Source organism: Copidosoma floridanum, unplaced genomic scaffold, assembly GCF_036245765.1.
Source record: "Copidosoma floridanum isolate Cflo_tuat_1 unplaced genomic scaffold, Cflo_Japanese_pri ptg000006l, whole genome shotgun sequence".
Classification (NCBI taxonomy): Eukaryota; Metazoa; Arthropoda; class Insecta; order Hymenoptera; family Encyrtidae; genus Copidosoma; species Copidosoma floridanum.
In genome coordinates, this window is record NW_028321883.1 from 19,574,365 (window position 1) to 19,596,026 (window position 21,662).

Here is a 21,662-nt window from a genome sequence, read left to right on the forward strand (position 1 = left end):
AAAAAAACTTACTCTTTTCTTTTACCTCTTTGAAACAATGCATGAAAACAATGGCACTGTACAATTTTGTACAATCAACAATAATTAAATAATTTAAAGAATTTACACATTTACGCCTCGACACTTTTACTCATTAATATAAAGGTCAATGCTTGTTACAAGACGTATCAACAAATCAGCCTAAATAATAGCACCTTTTAGAGAAAAGATTTTGACGATAAAATGTTTGCTCTAAAACCTATAGTTGTCCGAACTTTATAATTTTCCTTTTTTTACGAATATGCAATAACTACGGTATGTTGAAGAAAAAAAAAGTAAAAGGAAAACTAGCCTGTACAATGAGACATTAAAATATCATATATATCCTCTGTTATTTAACATAGAATTTAAGTCTGAGTTGAGCCGTAAGTGCCAGTAGGCGGACGATACTGTTTCGGAAACGTTAAGATTTGTAAACTGTTGAATGCATATTTTCTGACGCCTATGTTTTTCCACGTATTTTCTCTCCGACATCCTTCACTACAAATTTCAAACAATCCCGATTAGTATATTATAAACATTTTTTTTAACAGCTGGAGTCAAATTTTACGTTACCTTCGCATACACTCCAAAGCTTTTGGAATCTCATGCTCTGCCAAATGATACTCCATTGCAAGAATATTCACTTGCTCTAACGTAATTGACATCCCGGTGCGATCTTTCGCGCTTTTACAACTAGTGAACCTTAGTCCCCGCATTCGTCTACAAATGTGTGAGGATAGCTGTAGAATCTCGACGTTTTTGTTTGTTCTAGCGTGAACGCAAATTTTCAGATTAGCCATCTTGTCAGCCAAGGTCTGATTCAAAGCCGATCTCGTTCCAACTGCAAAACCGTGAATGGTGGAAAATGTTTTTAAAAAAATTATTTTTCAACAGTGCAGACTTTCAATACATACATCTGGCGGAAGCAGGTTCGGTTGGCAAATTGAGCTTCTTAAATCTCAAATAATACTCGTTCAGTCGATCAAAGTTATCAACGTTGCTCTTTTCTTGTGGCTTCGTGGTGCCAAGACTCTCAGCTAGAGAAGCCATTTCATTGATGCCAATGTTAAAGAACACGGGCGTAACGTTGAATGAAAGAGTCTGCTTGGACGACGACATCAGAGGTAGTAAGGAGTATATGGCATCAGGCACCGGCAACAGTACCGTAAGATTCGTTCGCGAACCTATCACTCGCGGCGTTGGGAATTGCGTGGCTTTTGGCTTTCCATCTATGCGACTGTAAATTTCATTGTAATTATTTGCTTAAATTAATTTTCACGATTCGTACACGCAAAAAGTTGACAGCTATGGAATAAATTAATACACGACATACCTCGTTTGGATTCCACACCTTGATAGGGTAAAAGTGACCGTGTGCATGTCCTCGACCGCAACAGCCATATCTCCCCACATGTCAATTTCATTCCCATAGTAACTTAATAAACCCTCGAAAGACACTAGTGGACCCAGAGTAGTGAGAATCAGTAAAAACATTGGATCAGGTCGTTGGCACCATAGTTTCGCCATTAGTCCAGAAACTAGCGCTGTCAACTGTTGCATGAGACGAAGAAGGGAAAAAAGATTATTACAACGGGTACAAATCTCGATGTAATGAGGGATATTTCTAGAAATCATTACCGCTTGGCTGAAGCACACGTCCCGTCTGTAGCGAACGTTGCACACTCGTTGTGCAGTTTTGGCATCCTCTTGAACTCGGAAAACCGAGTGCGTCAGTCTTGCAGTCTTTAGTAAGCCGTCCATCGCTTGACGCAATTTTTTCATACTCGGTCTCAGTTCACTCGTCCAATCGACGATGGACGCAAAGTCAAGACCCTCCGTGAACTTGTTCCTCTGCTGCGTCGAGTTGCTCTTGATCACACGGGTCATCGAGTCCATAGCTTGGCACACTTTATTGGAAGATGCATTACAATAAATCACAGTTGCACCTACACGTAAAGGCATGCATGTTTAATGAGGGTGATTCAGTTTTCGTGTTAAGAAGTTAAAAGATATCGTGGCCCTTTGTGGATGAATGTAGATTTTTTGTGAGGTCAAGTAGGGATTTTTTTTCTTCTTTTTTGCTTTCAATCGATTTGTAAACTGAAATGAAAAAAAGTGTGCACATAGAAATAAGCATGGGTGGACGACTGTGCATGTGAAAGAGAGCAAATTTTTCATGCGCATATTTATAGTCAAACAAGAAAAAAAAAATTACACGTACATAATAAAAAAAAAAGAGTAAAAACTTGGCAAAGCTTTCATGAGTACATACAGTGTATACTTATGAAATCGACACATTGACATCACAAAAAAAAGTACAAATCAAGACAGCACAAATCATCACAGTGATACCACAAACAACGGCCAAAGGTTTGGGTCCACACCTTCTTTCGCCTTAGTCACAGCCGAGCACTGCTTATCCAATATGGATCTCTCCTGCGCGCCGTTCTCCAGTAACTTACTCGCCTCCTCGGTCTTCAGACCATTCTTTGGCTGAATCGTCACCACTGCGCTCGCGTTGTTCCTGTTGTTCACCAGACAACCTTTTAAAGTCTGATTGCGGTCCATACCGTTTTTGTTGCGCAATCGAACAGCTGGACTGCTGCAACGGCCACACAAGAACTTGACCTTTGACACGAGACACATGACACTCGCTTCAATGTTCAGTTGTGTAAGGTCCCAGGGCTCGGGCTCGTCTGTTGGCTTGTAGTAGTTGGCCGAAGGTGAGTTGCACATTTTCTGAGTGTCGAGGAAACGCTTGCTCGGGTCGAGATCGCTCGCGCGCTCGTAGTCGGCTCTCTCGTCGTCCTCGTTATTATAACTGTTATCCTCGTTTCTCAACGTCTCATTGTCCGCGTACTCGGCCGTATCAGCTTCTTTCGGCTCGTCGTCAACCTATCGTGTTGAAATTACAATTGAGAAGAATGAAAAAAAAAAAAAATGTGTATAATTTCTGTTTGCCAGAAACGTACCTCGGGAAATATCACGAAATTCTCGTTCGACTGATGCTTCTGTGCAATGACGTTGATGTCGCGCGTGCCGAAGCCAACAAACTTACTCCTCGCGCTCTCCTTGGCCCACATATCCTGAACGCACTCGGGTGTGTCGGGGGTGACGAACTCGTCAAAGTCTGGACTTCTCAGGTCAAAGTTGAGCTGCTGGGTGATGCGCTTGAACGGTGACAGCGACTGGTTGACCCGGAAATCGAGGCTTAGCGATTCGTCGCTGCCGACGACGTCCTCCTGCACCTTGGCGACCTTGTGCTCCTCCAAAAAGGTCAAGGCTTCCTCGACGAGGCCAGGATCCCAAAGACTCAGTAAAATGCGTGTCTTTGAAACCATGTCCTCGCAGATCGGCAACATGCCGCTGGTCTGTTTCTCCTTGGCTAGCTTCATGAGCGAGCGCATCGCTTCAACGACGTCGCGGCGAAGCTGCTTTATCGCCTGTATCGCGTCGTGGGCCATTGTTATTTTCGACGTGCCCTGGTACAGTTGGCTGCCGCGCATCGGTGACTCTTTTAGCGCCTGCACCAGCCTATTGCGGTCGTGTATTATTGTAACGAGTACATCGAATTTATACACTGTTCACGTCTACGGTACATCTATAAACTCGTGACGTTTGATCACATACCTCAAGAGTCCGCCATTTTTGGTCTTGTGCGAGTGGGCGGTGAAAGCACCGACGCTGATGAAATCGTAGAGACCGCACTTGTTGAGCGTGTCGTTGTGAACCCACATTCTCTGCAAATGTAAATTCAGGGGCGCAAACTCGAGCGACCTGTCGTTCTTTCGGGAGGACTGTTTAAAATGGCTCCCTGAAAATGCAAATTCATGTGTATCAAGGGATGCATCCATGTGATAGCGAAAAAAATCAAAGACAATGGATAACAGTAACAATCGAACCTTTGAAAGCAGCCAAATTTTCCTTGGCCTGGGAGTACAAGTGTAGCAAGTGCAGGTGACGATCGAGCAGCTCGACTTGCTTCGTATGCCAGGGTTCGCGCAGCTCACCCATGCCCGCCACCTCTTGCAGGAGTTCCTTTTCCTCCTGTATCCAAAGTCCCCTGCGAGATAGAAAAACATATTAACTTTGTTTTTATTGCTGAGACAAAAAAGGTAACAAATGATGATTCGACGCACAGTAGCTGTTGTGGAAACTGGAAGCACAGCTTGCTTTCGGCCATCGTCTCGTGAACGCAAATATCACCACCCAAACCGGAATGAAATCTTGAAAAAAAAAAAAAAAAAAAACTTAATTAAAATACCAGTGATTCCTAAAGGTATACATAGACGATATTTTCAACGGAGGTCAGTACCCACGCTTACCTGTAAGTTTGTATAAAAGGATTGGCAAAAAGAAGTTTAAGTTGGCCCTGGTGTGGAAGCTTTATTTTGGTGCCCAATCTGGGCGGAAGCGACTGGGAGCGTCTGTGGCAATACATTTGGTTGCCGTTCGCGTTTGGCACGTTTCTCGAGGGTGTGCTCTCGGTGCTGTTGCCCTTGTCCTCGGCCTCTAGGTTCCACACGCTGATCGTCAGAAATCCGACTGTCGTGGCTTTTGCGGATTTCAGAGGTATCCTCAGCCTAAATTTTTCGGGGAGATTCATCTATAGATTTTGTTTATCACTGTTTACTCGTTTAAGGTTCAAAATATATTTCTCGAGGGAGAAGCTCTCGTGTAAAAAAGCTCATACTCTAATGGGCACGTGTACCGATGCGGGGTAAAAAATGCATGAATTGTTGATAAAATTATTAAGTAATGGCGCAAAAAAAATCAATAGTGGTAATGGAGAGGAGAGTAAATAGCAAGGGAGAGAAATTGCGGAGCGCGGGAAAGGTTGTCAGTCAATTTTCCCCGATTGAAGTAAATTAAGGTTGAAATTGGTGGAATCCGAGGGAGAAGAAATACTTGCCGGAGTTACAACGAGTCAATTTCATGTTGGATTAAGATTTTATTTTTTTCGTATCAAGTAATATCTTTTAATTGAACCACTTGCAACAATCTCGTTATTTTGCCATACACCTAAAATATGTAAGAACGTCATGTTTAAAAATCAAGTCACGGATCAAATTTGAAAAAGCAAAAAACAAAAAACATACCCGTGCACGGTAAAATTCATTAGTACCTTTCGAAGAAGAAAAACTCCCTTGAAGTAAATATCAAAGTAAACGAAAGAAAAACTGAGCACATGCGACACCGCTCGCGGAGGATTCAATTACCGAGAGCAGCTTCAAGTACAATACAATACCATTGCTCCCCTTCTCTCAAAAACCGGCACCTTAAAAACAGAGACTCGCGGCAAAACCACAAAGCCTCCACACTCTCTTTCCAAGCAGCGCAAAACCTTACACCACGCGATGATGAAGAAAAAAAAAAAAAAAAAAAAAAAAGCCCTCACCTCGGCGTGTCCTGCACGGCATTGAAGGTCATGACAGCGCTGCCGATCGGCGTGGCCGTCTGGCTGACCCGTTCGCGGACGTCGTAGGCGGTGATCTTGAGCTTGCACTCGGCCGTTAGCCCGTCGCTCGCCCGGAAGCTGACAGTCGTCAGGAAGCCGGGATTACTGCTGCGCTCGACCACTTCGGTGCGCCCGTACTTCACCCAGGTCTTCGTGTGGCACGTCTGGACGTCGACCTCGAGTACTGGGTTCGGAGGCCGGCCGTGACCGTCGCACAGGAGGTTGTCGCACGCCAAGGAGATCTCGCACATCGGGATTTCAGCTGGATCTGTTTTTGTTTTCGTTTTTTCCATTTCGGGTTTACACATTATTTTTAGAGTTTGCGTATGCACACGCTTAGTGGGGCCACGACTGCGTGGGAGATCCGGGGGTATAAATATGTACGCGTATTATGTACTGTTGTACGTACACGTGACGGACGAGTCGAGAAGCTTTTTTTTTTTTAGAACTCGATCGTATACAACAATAGGTGCATCGGTTCAATCGATTGGCGATTTAGTAATTATTTTCTTCTTTTTGTCCATATACAGTAAATTTATACATCAATATTGGCGAAAAACCTTTTTTGATAATTTTATATGATAATCTGATCTGACCGTAAAATGTATATATATATACAGGGACTCATTACAATGTATAGTTTAATGTTTGACTGAAATGATAGTGGTGCACGATAACTTGAATCATACAGGATAAAAGTAAACCAATAAATACAAATTAATGATTTTTAACGATTTCAAAGTTTGTAACATGTGCGAAAGCTCCCGAAAGCTCAAGTGTATATAAACAGAGCAAAGATGTATTGCGATATGGCATCAAACAAACGAACCAGTGGTGATGCCCCGCTTGAGCCTAAGCATGTGGATGTCGGTGTCGTTCTTGTGTCCGGTGGTCGCTTCCATGCGTTGTCTGAGCGCCAGTAGCTGGCTCCGCATGCAGTCGTAGCTCGCCAGTTGAAGAGCTTGCAGCCAGCTGTCCCGCTCCTCCGGCGTGTTGGTGCCCAGTTGCTGGTAAACGCCGCCGTCGAATACTACAGATTTGAAAGATTGGAGGAAAACTTCTTTTTTTTTTTTTTTTTTTTTTTTTTTCACGCGTGTCTTTTCAAACACCCCAATGTGTTGTTGAGGTGATTGAAAATCGTTTGGGAAATTTAATTGCATGAAATTGTAAGGTGATGCTTCATTGTATCCGAAGGCACCGATTTAGATACAAAAAATGTATAATTGTTTGGTTACGGAAAATAGGAAAAGGTGATCGATTCATTGGGTCGAGTGTGGTTTCTTTGATACTCGGCGATGACAAACCAAAAATCGTTATTATCTACTTGTCACTAAGGTAACATTACAAATTTGTTTACGTCAAAATCCATACCTTTGAAATATAGGAAAATAATGACAATATATAGGTAACTATATAGTTTGGGAGATGTTTTTGGTACCCGTATAGGTGTAAGATAAACGCGTAGGGTTTCAGATTCAATAGATTTTGAAATTTTTCTCCATAGCACAATACCGTTATATCAACCCTTTTATAATTATTGGCCCTTTTTTTTCATGAGATGCGTCACAGTGATATCGATAAAACATAGTGACCAAACATCGACCTATATGATCACCTACATGTATATATATTCGTACAACATGCCAACTCTATATTTAACTGAATAATGAATTTTTTTTTTTTTTTTCAAACAATATTCAAAAAAGCCAAGGGTACTGACCAATGCTGAAGCCGTAGGGTATCTGATTGGTGGGCTGCTCGACGCGCACGGAAAACTGCTCCAGTATGATGACACCCAGAGGCTCGGACCACTGTTCCCGGGACTTGAAGTAAAAGAGAAGATTGCCCCGCAACCGGCACCATCGCTCGAGGCTTACTGTCGGGACAGAGAGAGAGAGAGAGAGACGAGCCGAATCGTCGATGAGTGGCCTATCTTTACTCTCCTCCTCCTCCTTCCTCGTTGCTCTTATATTTTACGTGTTGTTGGTTGTTGTATGTGTGGTATGGATACTCACTTTGGGAGGGAGGAACTTTGCGGCTGATAGAAAAAAAAAGCTCAACCAACGTGGTGTGCGAGGGTGCGTGAAAGGAAAAGGGGGACGAAGAACATAAATTAATATGGGGATGGTACTTTTGGCGACGATCATGTATTTCATTGCTTTGGAGTAGATACATATCCCATGGAAGGGGTGCACAAAGATTCTTACGGGGATCTTTTTTCGCAAGAGGCGCTACCGGAACGGGGATGTCGGGGGCGAGGAAAGCTTTGACACGTGCTACTCTACGTGGATGTCGGATGAGGATATTACGTGAGCTTACGGTGTATACGATATTATTTGTATTGCAGTTGAAAGTAATGCAAATATAAGAGTTTTTTTATATGCAAACGAGGGCTGATATATCTTGGTAGAGCGTTACATGATTTCTTTGGGTCCCTTTTCTTCTTCTTTCAAATACAATACATTTTTTTTTTTTTTTTTTTTTTTTTTTTTTTAACAAAACAAATGCAACAATATACACTAAGGTGAGACATGAAAAACATGTACTAAAATAGCATCGCAATCCAGCACCGCAAAGCAAAAAGCCAATGCCTATGTGTACAGATAATTAAAAGAAAAAAAAAAACGTGCAATTAGGGATGCACTACACACAATACATGCGGTATCTTAGAAACGTATACACAGTTAAAAGCAATTGTTTCGATGTACATATCTGCATCTGTACATATTATGCTTGAGACAAAAATAATATATGCGTAAAAACGAAAAAAAAAAAAGTGAGTTGTGGTCGTCATTGCATGCACGCAAGTATACTTATGTATATACCTCTGCTCTCTCGGTTTTATCTCTGTTGATATTAAATGTACTTTATCATCACGAGTCGTGTAAATAATTATTTATCATGATATAATATATAGTTGACGTTTACCGAGTGCGTTTACGTGTACGTCTAAATGTGTACCTATATAAGCACGTGTGTTTTTATTTTTTGACCCCATGCAAAGTGCGCTCGGCTGCGCGTGAGCAATATTGTATTGGTAAATACTTATGTGTGGTTAATGGATGTTTGACGTCTTGCAAAGAAAAAGGTGTTGTGCTTACTTAGCCCGTACCTATACTTATCACGTAACTTTTGCGAGTGACGCGTGTCGCGTTGCTTTACATACTCGCATGTTGTGTGTGCTTTGACGTGATCGGGATTTTATTAGTAATGGTACGTTTGTGCATCTTGAGCACTAATGTTTTAAGCAAGTATAGTGGTATTATGTATGAATTTTTCTTTGTTTTTATTTTATAATTATTTGTACATTTTTTTTTATTTTTTATTTTTTTTTATTTAACACAAAGTTGTGAAAAATATTGATGTACAATTAGAGATGATTCAAAAAAAAAAAAAGCCGCACAAAAATCAATTTCACGTGTGTGATCAATCTTTAGAATTTTTCTTTTGATCTTTAAGTGTTTTAAGCTCATATACATATTTTATTTTAAACTTGATAGTTTTTTTAAAGTGACAGAGAAAATCTATTGGTAAGATACAAATTATGAGGGAAAAAATATAATCATGTTTAGAATAAAGTAGTAGAATACAAGATTTTTTGCTTTAATTTCATACTAAGTTGTTATACGATTCAACAATAAAAATATAACAATATGCTCGAAAATATGTATATTTTTTATTTAATTAATAAATAAGCGGGTTTTAAAAAAATTAATTAAATAAGAAAATTATAAATTAAATAATAAATTACTTTTCTCATATTATTCAGATTCACTAAACAAAGTTTCTATTAAAATTATTAAATAAAAAATTTTCGTTTTGAAAAAATCATGTCATCTTTTGTTAATGCAGCAAACTGATTTTTTTAAGTGCGCTGTTTTGTGTCAGTCATAATATATATCTACAATTATAAAATTGTTAAAGTCGTATTTTTACACGTAAAAATATTTTTGCTTTTAACGATTCGGCTGTAAAGTTGTGATAAATGCCCGTGAAAAATAGTTCAAAAACATACACAATCGGCAATGATGTATACATTTTTTTTTCGTGTCCTAAATACTGCAACCACGAAGTGTTAGATACATATAGTATACATAAACTCAAAAGGTTGGAGTGTTAGTTGAGGAAAAACTCCAAGAGCTCTTCGATGGGAACAGTGTCGTATTAGGTAATACTTTGAAGCCAAGAACATTGCCTTAAAATATATGTATTATTATTTTTTTTTTTCTTTATAACTTTCTCAAGTATAACTCATTTTTGTAGCAGATTGTTATAGACTGTTATTAAATGAATTTCACCACTTCGAATAATTTCCTGTATTTCGTCTTAAAAAATTTTAGGCTCCAAGATTTCAGACACTTTGATTATCACACGTTTTTTTTTTTTTTTTTTTTTTCATACAAGCATAATAAAATTTTGATTGAAAAGCAATGGTCTACGCTTGAAAGTTGGTAAAATTCGCTCGGCTGTACCTTTACTCGTGCTGGCTGAAACGCAACTGAAGTCTCGCAGAGTCTTATGTGTTTTGCCCTTTTGTTTATTGCTCTCAACTTTTTTACCTGTACCTGGAAATTTTACGGAGGTACTGATTGTTATTAACCATGACCCGTATATACACAAGTTTATTAATACAATATTGTTATCATTTCATTATTATCATTACTATTATTTGCATGTTAATTGTGACACTTGAGAATTATAATTAAATAATTAAATCTGAGAATCCCGTCGAGAGTGTTTTTCCCGTTTGAAAGGACTAATTTACCACCACTTATTTCGAAATATGTTTTAAAACTCAATCCTTCGTTCTTGGAATATATTTGCAAACTAAACAGTTACGCAAAATAAAATTACATTAAAGATAATATAAAATTCTTTTTTCTATGTTCAATTTTTCTATTTTGTTTTTTTATAAGTCTCAATAGAAAATTTTAATAACTTTACTGTAGTTAATTGAGTAAAAATTAACAAATGATAAGAAACACTGGTTTCTATTTGAAACTTTAAAATTATTCATGTAGAAGTTTTTTGTTAATACGGAAATGAAATTGAGTGCTGAGTATTCAATCAACAGGATTAAAATTTATTTAAGCGTAGGTCCGTTTGTTAAAATGTTAAAAAAAAAACGGTTGGTGTTAAGTTTCATTAATTCAGACACAATATGAATTAGAATATATATTATGTATTGTTACAAATCTTTGATGAAATACATTTACAATGAGTTACTTTTGAAGTGAAACGATTGAGTTAGACTATAAATTTTTAATCATTTTACTCCAAGTTCCTCCACCAACTGTAAGTTGGATTAAAAAATTAGTGTTTGAAAATATACAAGAAATCATGTGATGCTTATGAAGCACAATAATGTCAACTATTTTAACTTTTTTTTTTTTTCAAGTTTCCAAGTCAACAAATAATTGCAGCTCAAATTGTATTAATTTCAGTTTGAGCACATGTAAAATGTACTAATTAAATGAGCTACTAACAGGCATGTATTTCATTAACATCCATTATCTAATTTTCGTAACAACTTTTTAGTGTCATACTTGTACTGTGGTTTTGATAATCTTTTTTTCGAAGGAATAAAAAACCTTATTGTTTTTGGGGTATCCATATGTGTTGAATAATCAAAGCTCATGTTGTATAACTTATCAATTTTTACAAACTGTGTTTAATCAACATTAATACAATTTTTTAACTACTTTAAAGCCTGATTAATGCGTTACGCTATGAAAAGTATTTATGAAAATTGTTCTGGTACTTGACATGCCATCTGAAAAATGGTGCATGGTATATTTCAAAAAATTTGTGGTGGACCTACTTAGATCATGGACAAAATATATGCTAACAAACATTTAAATCATTTGAACACAAAATTTGCAAAATTCAAATGTACATTCAAACATTAGAGTAAACAAAAAATCTAAAATTTATCCTAACAACATGAAATATTTAAAAATGGGATCCGTGCAAAAATATCTAAATCACAGCTTCCTAATATACTTAGTCATAATAAATGACTTACTCTATCATATTACCCAAATTTTGCTTAAGAAAATTTTAATAATATATAAAACTTGAAACCAATACAAATTTATTTTAAATTATTTTTTAAAAACTGTATCTCTAAATAATTGAAGTTCAACTGATGAGATAATATTAATATTTATATCTTTACTCTCTAGAGAATGAAGTGATAAAATTACTCAGCATAATTAAAAAAGAACATGCAGCTCTTGTAATGAACTATATTAATGGCATTAAAAACACTCATCGATTTACGTGATGAACATCGAATGAATGCGTAATGCAAGCATTCCTTGAATTTTAATGACATATATGTATGAATTTGAATTAGAGCTGTAGCAGTGACTTACTCTCAGTTCTACGAAAGAAGCCTTCCTGACGCTCTCTCACGTAAAGTATACCTTCCTTCTCAAATTTCTGCGAGGGCTGAGTAGCCAGAGTCATCAACTCTTGTTTATTAAACCTCATCTTGACTGTGATTACAACATGCTTTCCAATTTAAAGTTCTGCATATCTAGCTAAAAAATCAGGTTCAAGTCTAAATAGAAAATCATGACATTGTGCACAACTTTGATTTCTACTTTGTGTAATTTTAAATGTTTTTGACGGACATGTATTTAGTAAAAAGTAATTGGTTAGTATTTTCAGCAATATTCATTGGTCTTCTCCGAATTTCAAAAAAATTTTTGTTGTAAACAGTACATTGACTTTTTATTACTACTTATGTACATGGATTATGATTGATAGTATGAGTTTTTATATCGTTGCTGCCAAAGGTAGTTTCAAATTACAAGGTGTGCACAGCTGTGCAACGAAGCATGTAATAAAGGATAATTGAGATATATCTATGTCCCAGTAGGAGTACATCTCCATAAAACCGTAATCTCAAGACTTTGAATTTAATATAAATACTTGAATGTTCGTACTACTTAGATGTTTAAACTTTTTATAAAAAATACTGCGTTTCGATATTTTCGTAAAAATTAAAACACTTAAGACATATTGAAAATTTGAGAAGATAAAAATATTTTATTCGTCATTAAGAAGCACAATGACTGACTATACGTAATTGCGACCATCTCAAAGCTCAAGAAAAATCTGCATACAGTATACATTTACAGCATCATTTCAAAACACGTAGTGTGTGGGCTTTTGAATATTGAATGTTCAGTGCAGTCACGCTAAAATCAATCAATCCATCACAAGTATACATTAGGTACGACAGATTTAAAACAAGATTTTCTATAGATTTGTAATTATAGATATCAACAGTCATTGGACCAATTGCACACGTGCCAAGTGTTATTAGGTATGAAATAAAAAAAAAAAATTTTATTTAATTTCCTCAAAGTGTAAGGTGTAAAAACACTGTGAACCCATAACGTACTCACACACCTACATAAATGACATTCTCCGGCAACTAATTTAAACGCACTGTTGACACAACACACGCCCAAAGTTGATTCAACAAGCCAACTGTCGAGCAAACAACCACTGTCAATCACCTCCGCGAAAAACACACACGCAATAGCATCCTCCGCGTAAGATTTTATTAAAAAAAAACAAAAGGATTTTCACAAACCTTCGTTTCCTGGGTTCTGACCCGACTGACTGTACAACAATAAACCTGTTCTCCTTCCTCAGCGCCGACTTCTATAGGAAAATGAAGAGCCCAAGAAGTCGATCAGCTGTAACGGAGGCTGCAGCATCGCGAGCCACAGCACACCCATGACCGCTACATCCTGCAGAGTCCTCTCCCTTTTCCTCTCTCGTTCGTTTGCCTACTTACACACCACCTCCCCAAGTGTAAGTAGGTATCTTTTTTTCTGTGTTCACTTGCGTAGGTGTTTCCCTACACTCTCTAGCATCAGCAGCCTTCGCTTTTCACTTGTGCAAGCTTTCAGCCGGACACCCAAGGTCATCCTCTTCTCTTCAACTTATTGGATGGGAACCCATTGTCGTCGGCTCTTGTCAATCGTTCCCTGCAAGTGCCGAGAGCAGAACACTGATGAAGTACTGAATACAATACTTACTGAAGTATTTTGCCCCCGCATGCGCACCTGGTGTGTGTAGGGCACTGAACGGGGTACGGGGCATATATATCGGGCTATCTGACTGTTAAGATCTAAGATTACAACAAAATACACAAAAAAAAAACAACTGTATAACTACACTTATATTCCGGTTGCTCCGAAAAAGCATCCATACTTAACCCCTACATTTTCACCGTCAGCGTTAAACTGAAGCGTAATGTAAGTAAATTCTATAATAAAGTAAGTGTTAGGTGTGCTTTATCTTTATTTTTACTATTTTTTAGTGAGAAGCCGTACAGAAGACAATATATTTCCGTGAGGAGACTGCCTGTCAACGAAAAGTTTGCGGATAAGATAGCGGCTAGCGGTACATCGATTGGTCGACGACGGCAGGTATGATGTATATACACAACATTCTATTCTTGTCTTGCTTTTTTTTTGCGCTTAGTGTAGAAGAAAAAAAAGTTTTGATAAAGGCAGGTATAGCTATTGTTTTTGTTGTTGTTGTGGTTGACACTGTTGACAGCGTTGATGAAGTACACACAAGTATGAATGATGTATATATAGTGCACGATGGTGGCTGTATGATAACATGTGTGACTGTCTTTACCGACTACCTTATATCTACTGTCGATATGAGGGAAACTATTGTGACAACAGTAGGTAAAGATGATCAAACAGTTTTGGTTATCAACTGATGTTAATAAATTGCATGCGTGCGAATTTTGAAATTGCAGCAGATGCTGTTTCTTTTTTTTTTTAATATTGAATACTCTAATACGGTCGATGACAATATTTTCCATACAAGTTTATTTCAAATAACTGGCTTATGTTTCTTTTAGCCTCGAAGAAATCATCATTTTTTGGACACCTTGTGAGTTTTTCGTTAAAAAAAGAGTGTATAACAACTAACAATGGATGCATTCCTGGCTGCTTCTAGAAAATGTTTGGTAAGCGACATCGTCTTTTTATCATGAAAAATGTTGGTCAGTACATCAAAGTCGAATAATTTATTTGCCTCCAATAAGGAGTTCTCGCATCCCGCCCATGTACGGTTTTTCACAATATGTCGGTCAAAAAATGGTACCTTCATTTCATGTACATATACCTAGGGTGTAGTAAAAAAACTATTTTAGATTTATTTAACAAATTGAGCAAGGGATTTCTAGCTTAGTAATGCATGGAAATGAGTTTTGCGTAATGATAAATAATTCATATGGACTAAGCTTTCAACTAATTTAATTTAAAAGGTTCAATCAATTTTAACGATTTATTTATTTATTTCGTACAAAATTTCCAAGTAATAAAATATTGATAATTACTCTTATATCGTATAAACTTTTGCGGTTGCGCTTAAAATATTAATTGGGGTTATATCATGAGCTGAAAAGGCTTTTAAGCATTTTTAATAACGCAATATTATTTATACTCATTACTACTTACTTGCGTGCACTCATTTTGATATTTATTTTGTACGAAAAATTTTAATTAATTTTTGGATTGATAATAAAACCTTTATGCGGACGATTTTACTAAAAAAAAATATCACTAATGCTTTTTGTTTGATAAAAAATATTAAAACCACAACTAATTTTTGGTATCAGTATGGATAGGTAATTTCATTAGTGAAATGTATGAAAAATAAGAAACTACATAGAGTAACTTTTTAATATTTTTATCTGTTCTTAAAGTTTTTTTTTTTAATCCCAAATTTATTTTTACTTCGCACTCCTATAATTGGATACAAAATTTTATTTAAAAATCCATAGGGTATAGTGTTTTAAGATGTTTTTCAAAAACCTTGAAATTTTTAATAAGTAGCTTTTTTTCAACGGGACAATTATCTAGAAATCAAATTTCATCTGCTTGATAAATGTATATAAAAAAAAAAAAAAAAAAAATTAACAAAAAATATGAAGCATCTTGCTTCAAAAGAAATGGCAGGAATTTCAATTAATCTCGTCAAAAATCAATCCCTTTCATCCCCTTTATCCTTATGTCTTAAGGCAAACTTGTCGGAGTACAGTAAAATTCGCGTGATTCTCGGCAACCCAACCTGCGACTTAGACTCCGCCGTTTGTGCCTTGGCCCAAGGTTACCTCGAGTACAGAGAAATCGAGTCGTGCGGACTCGAAAGTGGCGTCATTCCAGTGTTGAACGTTAACAAGCGGGAGTTTCGGGTAAAGACAGAGGTTGTTTACCACCTGAAGCACTGCAACGTGCCCATCGACCTGTTGACTTTCCGGTGAGTGCATATTCATACTGTTTTATACTATTGTTCCTAATTTTTCTTGTTAAACAACAATGCAAGGTTGATCTCGGTTTTTTGTATTTTCTTTTTTTTTTTTTTCAAACTCAACTCCGATTTTCAAGAGCTTTTACAATATGTTCTGGCTTTTCAATTAATATTACTGCCAGTTGTATAATTGATTTGTTTATTTGATAAAATGTTGCTCAGCAACGTAAACAAGAGATGATGAAACTCACACGAATGTGTCTTTATTAAAATAATTAATACATAATTAGTTCACCTACTCTGATTTTCGTATTTCACCCTAACGGCACGAAATATTTAAAAATCTGAAAACGTGTTTACGAAATGTGAACAAATATTTTTTAGAAATATTTTTCCAATTTTTTGTTCATATTTCAATTTAACTTTTTGTAAGAAACATTTTATAAGAATATTTTTGTAGTGTGATTAAAATACTTTCTCACAATAATTTAAATGTCTAGAATATATTTCTATTCTTACTTAAAAAATAAAAAATAATTTCGTCAGGTCACATTTTTTTCGGCTGCGAATTATTGGTATAATTGGAACATTCTAACTATACAATAATAATATTATTTAAATGTTAATCCAATATTACATGAACGTAAAACAATTACTCAAGAAATATAAAATAAAAATTTTACATTATACTTCTGCATACTATCTCGATGTACGTAATCTAATAGCATGTACTAGTTGTTATTAGTAATATAGGGCATGTAACTTGGTTAGCCTGGAGGCGAAGTATCCATGCTTACAAACCCGTGGAATTGGTTTCGGCGCGGTTACAAAGTGTTGACGGGAGGAACGAAAATAGGGCAGGTATTTTCATTTGATCGGTTAGCGGCGGTAATTTAATTGAGCTTGGCCTTTGAAATCTATAATAATTTTTCGCTCTGTTGTCCTTTTTTTCAAGCTACAGATTTATACTTTGAGGGTCCGGGAGTTTTGCTACAGCCAAAATATACGCTCGTAGATTCAACAATGTTTCAGTAAGTTTGATCCACCGAGTCTGAATTTCCAAGATTTTTTCTTCACTTTTCGTAAACAAATGCGGAAACTTGATTTTTAGTTTTTTCTTTGACACGTATATATATATATAAATTACAGTCTCCGTCTAGTTTATTAATCATGACATGTACAGGAACATGTTCAGGGTACTCTTTCAGACAAAAAAGCTTTTCGTACCTCTCGACCGCATTTCAACGAGCCAATGTTGAACAGCCGGTGGATGTGGATGAGTGCTGGGGACCACCTACTTTGGTGAGGAGGGATCGTTACATTAATGAGCACATTTTTTTTTCAACCGCAAGAGCAATTGGAAGAAAAAAAAAAAAAAAAAAAAAAAGAGAAGTAGTAACATCTCCCTTACTTTGTCCTTGTCGAAATTACTCGGATCGATCGTACTTTAACGATGTCTTTTGATTTAAATACATCAATCCAACAGTGGTGTGTGAAATCAAATTAAAATAAACAAAAAATTCCCGCAGGAAGTTAAAAATGTTGAAAAAAAAAAAATAAAAAAATAAAAAAATGCAAACATCACTCCCAGAACCGAATAAAAGTTTAATCACGTTGCCCAGCCGATCGTAAAGCATCGGCAAAAAAAAAGAAAAAAAGGGAAAAAAGAAAAAAAAAAAAAGAAAAAAAAAGAAAAAAATTGCGGAAAAAGAAACAGAGTGGGTATGGATGGAGGGCGGAAGCAATAAAAAGGAGTGTCCTTAAAAATTTACAACCACCCCGAACAGCAGCAGCGGTAATAGCGGGGGAAAAGCTCGTCTCGCGCTTTTTGCCTCCTCCTCCTCCACTTAAAATAAGGAACAAGCCCCCCCCGCACCCCCAAACACACGTTTTCTTCGTCCCTCGATCCTTACCCCGGCAATCCTACGCACACCAGGCCTTAAAAAACTCGGACCCGGCTCCTGATTAATTTACGCCCTAAAACTCGAGCCCCAGCTCCCCACCCTCTCCTCCTCAGTGGTGGGCGTCGATTAATATTCAAGCCCCGTACTTTTCTTCCCTCCTCGCGCTGCCGGGAGTTTTTCCTCGGCCACTATGTACGCGGTGTACAAAGCCCCGGGAACAAAAAAAAAAAAAAAAAACTTTTTTTCCCTCCCGTCTCTCTTCAATAAATCATTTGCGCGAGCGGGAGTAGTTTTATATCCGGGGGCCCGATCGTTATAGCTGAGAAAAGCGCAGAAAAAAAAAGGGGGGGAACGGACGAGCTGCGCGGCCTGGCGATCGACGTGTGCGAAAAACAAAAAAAAAAGAAGCTGCGCGCGAATCAGCATATCAGATTCGTAAAAGATTGACGAAACTTTTTTTCCTTTTTGCTGACCGACACGCAAACTTTTGGCCCGTGCAACCGCGCCCTTTCCGCAGCCTCTCCCCCGCGTGTACTGGGGAATTGCCTTTTTTTTTTTTTTTTTTTGCGCAGCTTGTTTTCGGGTATTTTTTAATTAAGCGCCGAGCGCGCCTTTGTGCGACTCCAGCGTGAAGGATAAATAATCGCGGGTGGGTTATTATTCCGCGTGCGGTGGTGTGTATATGGGTGGAGCCTAGGAAACCGGGACGAAGGGCCCTTTGGCTTTTAATTGATTGTGTGTGTTGCGACAGCGCACGCGTTGTTACGAGACCGTAGTGGGTGAATTGCATTGTAGTTTTTGTTGTTCTTGTGGGTTAAGTTGGAGTAATTGACACCGATATCCGTTGGATTTTACCATTTTTTTTTTTTTTTTTTTTTCCAGAAAGGAGCGAACCGGCATTGTCGGTCGACTGCTAGCTCGTTATTACTTCGCGCAACTCGTTGTACTTATGGGCTTTAATTGAAGTGCCGCACACGCGGGAATAAAATCCTAGTGATTGTAAAATACGTCACTGTGAACAAAAAAGCTGTAGTGATGAAGAAATTGTATATTTTTACATTGTGGAAAACATTTGTTTCAAGATACCGGATAATTGCATCGAAAATATGTTAGGAGTTGATGTATCAAAAATCGGTGGTGGATGGCCATTAAGAGATTTGTGTTAATTGATAGTAGTGGATTTTTTATATTTGTAATAAAAAAAATGTATATTGTGGAAAAAATGTGTCTTACTAATTTTTGTATTAATTGTACGTAAAAAGTTGAAATCGGCTTTGATGTCACCTTTCTGTGAGCAAAAATTTAATTTTTAAAAGGAATTTATACTTCACAAAATGCATGAAACATCTGTATGGTTCCGTCTCTTGATAATAAAAATTTTTGTTTCACAATACATCAAATTTTTTTCAAAAAATTTATGTAGGAACATTATTTGAAATTTTAACGAAATAAAATTCTTTACTTCACGAATTAATAATAAATAAAAAATTCATAGGTATACGTTACTTAGTGTCGAATACGTGGATTAGAAAAATTCGGTTTCTGTCATTTATTTCAATATTTAATTTTTCAATAACAATAAAATTTCGTATACTGAATGCATGATTTATTTATAGTAAAAAATTTATCATCTAATAAAAAAAATCAAGCATTCGTGATAATTCAAAGAAAATAATTAAATGAAGAAAAATATTTATATCAACTCGAAGTTCACCTGATTAGATATTGCAAATAACTACTTTTCAATTAATTGGTATTTATTTTTATTTTATTATTCTTTTCTAATTTTACACTCTGCGTAAGCATAAACATTCCAGTCGTTAAGCAAAAATATTTTATAAATATTAACTACACCCAGTTTTTACTAATTTTCCTTTAAGATTAATTCATCATCGACAATAAAATAATTGGTTTCATTTCGAATAAACTTTCTAATCTATAATCGAGTTAATCATCGAAAAAAATTGCCGTAAAATCCCCGGAACTGTTTGATTGCCTTATAACCAGAAAAATACACAACCATCAGGTATTGTCTTCCTTTCCGACACACGGGCCGAAGGCGTATACACCCGAGGAAAAGTTACTCCCTCAGCCGCGCTCCCGTATATTAATTTATCCACCGGATAAAAATCTTTGTCCAATAATCCAATAATACCCCGCTCGTTCCGAGCACTCCTTCGGCCCATCGGAATTCAATATGAAACAATAAAACAACAAGTGCCCTCGCGTTCTCCGACCGCAAATGAAATTTTCGTACACATGGACACACGAGCATACACACGTACCTACACACAGTGGCGGTGGCACTTGAATCCCTCTCGCGAGTAGATGCAAGTGATTTTTTCATCCAAACCCAAAGCATCTACAGTCGTGATATATTATATGTCCGACGTGACGTATTTTCAATAATGGTAGTTCACTGGGCGCGTGTGTGCCCATAGAGACGGGGGATGAAGATAATTTTCAATATGCCAATATGTAATGTGGACAAAGAGAGAGAGAGAGAGAGAGAGTAGGACGCAAATGTTGGGTGGGTTGGGATGGGAGGTGCAGCAGACTCTGGCCGAGCGAAAAACTGAAATTGGCTGTTGTATAATTGAATATCGACTACGTGGCTACATCGCCGATGTATACTACGTGTGTGTATGCATTATGTACGTGTTTACTTTGGCGAACTAACGAGATTATTAAGAACAGAACTCCGGCGTTTGTGCGCGTGCCGGGTGAATGTTTACTCGTTGGCTGGGGGCTCCATGCGGATGCTGTTTGTTTTTTTTCAATCAATACGCTTGAATTGACAATTTTTTTCCGCCTGTTAATCCCAACTTGGTTTTCACAACTATGGGTCTTCGCTTGCGATAAGCGTACGGGGGGTAGTCGAATTTTCGTGGCCTGCGTACGTCTACCGTACAGCTTTTTTTTTTTTTTTTCTTTTGTTTTTCTGTTGATTGAAAATCAATATGTGATGGGGGGGGGGGGGAAGCGTCCATTTCCTTGCTAAACTGAGGTACTTTTCAACTATTTGTTTGTTACGATTTCAGACAACACTCGATGACCTAGCCGTGTTTGTTTATATTATGGTTCAATACCTATCTCTATTACCAGATACTATTCTATTATTGTACAAACATCTCAATCATTGTACCATTAATTATACATTGTTGCTTTTGTTGCTACTATAACCGCAGAGTAATTGCCGGCGTTTAATCAAAAATTGCTTACTCGATCGACTACTAATAAGTCACGATTTGTCACGAAATTTTCGTTGAATGATAACTTTTTTTCCTATGCTGTTGGAAAAGTCCTTTTTAGCTTCTTGTGCTCTTAAACGACTAGCTGCGCGATGGTTTTAAAAGGAATGATAATTGCGAGCTTTTAAAAAGCCATACATTAGAAGCAGCTGTTTTCTGCACACCGTAACTGCAGTAGTCAAAGTCACACGGATAAGTACCTACTCAAGCGTGAACGGGGCCCGAAATGGTGACGAGAGTGTGTCCCTTGCTATTATTTTTGTAATAGCTTCCTGCTGTCGTGCCACCAAGGATATTCCGAGGTATACACTTGCCATGGGGTGCAGTGAGCGGGATGGATGCCCACTCGAAGAAGTCTCTTGTCTTCTTTTTTTCTCCCCTGCTTTTTCCTCACCGAGGAACAAGTGGAAGCTTCGCTTAATGGATTTGTATGGTGATTTAAAAAGGGAGTTGCTTCCCGTTGCGTCTTGAGGATGGGAGAGTAAGGCAGTTTTTAATGCCTGACGAATTTCATGGCCAAAGTGCTTTTATGCTTGATTTCATGCACTCATGATGAACTTGATGCTTCGATCTTCTACCTCTGTGCTTTTGAAACGTATTCACGAGTGACTTTTAATCAAATCGAAACCTTTAGAAATGGAATACTTTTAGATGTCCATTAATCGTCAATGCCACATGTGATGTACAAATAGAACGATGTACCCATTTCGAGGACTAATTCCATCGGAAGAA

The 21,662-nt window shown here is 37.2% G+C and overlaps 2 protein-coding genes across 4 annotated transcripts in view; one reads left to right on the forward strand and one right to left on the reverse strand.

The window, feature by feature from the left end:
• Positions 1–14: 14 nt before the first annotated feature.
• LOC106639477 (inositol polyphosphate-4-phosphatase type I A) lies at positions 15–13,910 on the reverse strand. Of its 3 annotated transcripts, none has more exons than XM_089598141.1 (17): positions 13,089–13,910; positions 11,857–12,024; positions 9,952–10,044; positions 7,200–7,355; positions 6,309–6,509; positions 5,420–5,747; positions 4,347–4,604; positions 4,161–4,247; positions 3,924–4,084; positions 3,652–3,835; positions 2,994–3,555; positions 2,406–2,916; positions 1,660–1,928; positions 1,355–1,572; positions 936–1,258; positions 595–862; positions 15–519 (listed from the first exon to the last, which is right to left on the reverse strand). In XM_089598141.1, exons 2-17 carry the CDS (start codon positions 11,972–11,974, stop codon positions 387–389), a joined length of 3,870 nt encoding a protein of 1,289 aa, XP_089454267.1. In that variant the 5' UTR covers positions 11,975–12,024; positions 13,089–13,910; the 3' UTR covers positions 15–386. The 3 variants fall into 3 exon arrangements, with proteins under 3 accessions (XP_089454267.1, XP_014208605.2, XP_014208607.2); XM_014353119.2 differs by having other exon boundaries at positions 1,660–1,967; XM_014353121.2 differs by lacking the exon at positions 9,952–10,044 and having other exon boundaries at positions 1,660–1,967.
• Positions 13,681–21,662, forward strand: part of LOC106639408 (exopolyphosphatase prune) — a 33,951-nt gene continuing 25,969 nt past the window's right edge. Inside the window, exons 1-4 of the mRNA XM_014353018.2 lie at positions 13,681–13,758; positions 13,824–13,932; positions 14,382–14,489; positions 15,546–15,784. Coding sequence (XP_014208504.1) covers positions 14,454–14,489; positions 15,546–15,784 — 275 coding nt within the window. The 5' untranslated portion in view covers positions 13,681–13,758; positions 13,824–13,932; positions 14,382–14,453. The remainder of the gene's footprint in view (positions 13,759–13,823; positions 13,933–14,381; positions 14,490–15,545; positions 15,785–21,662) is intronic.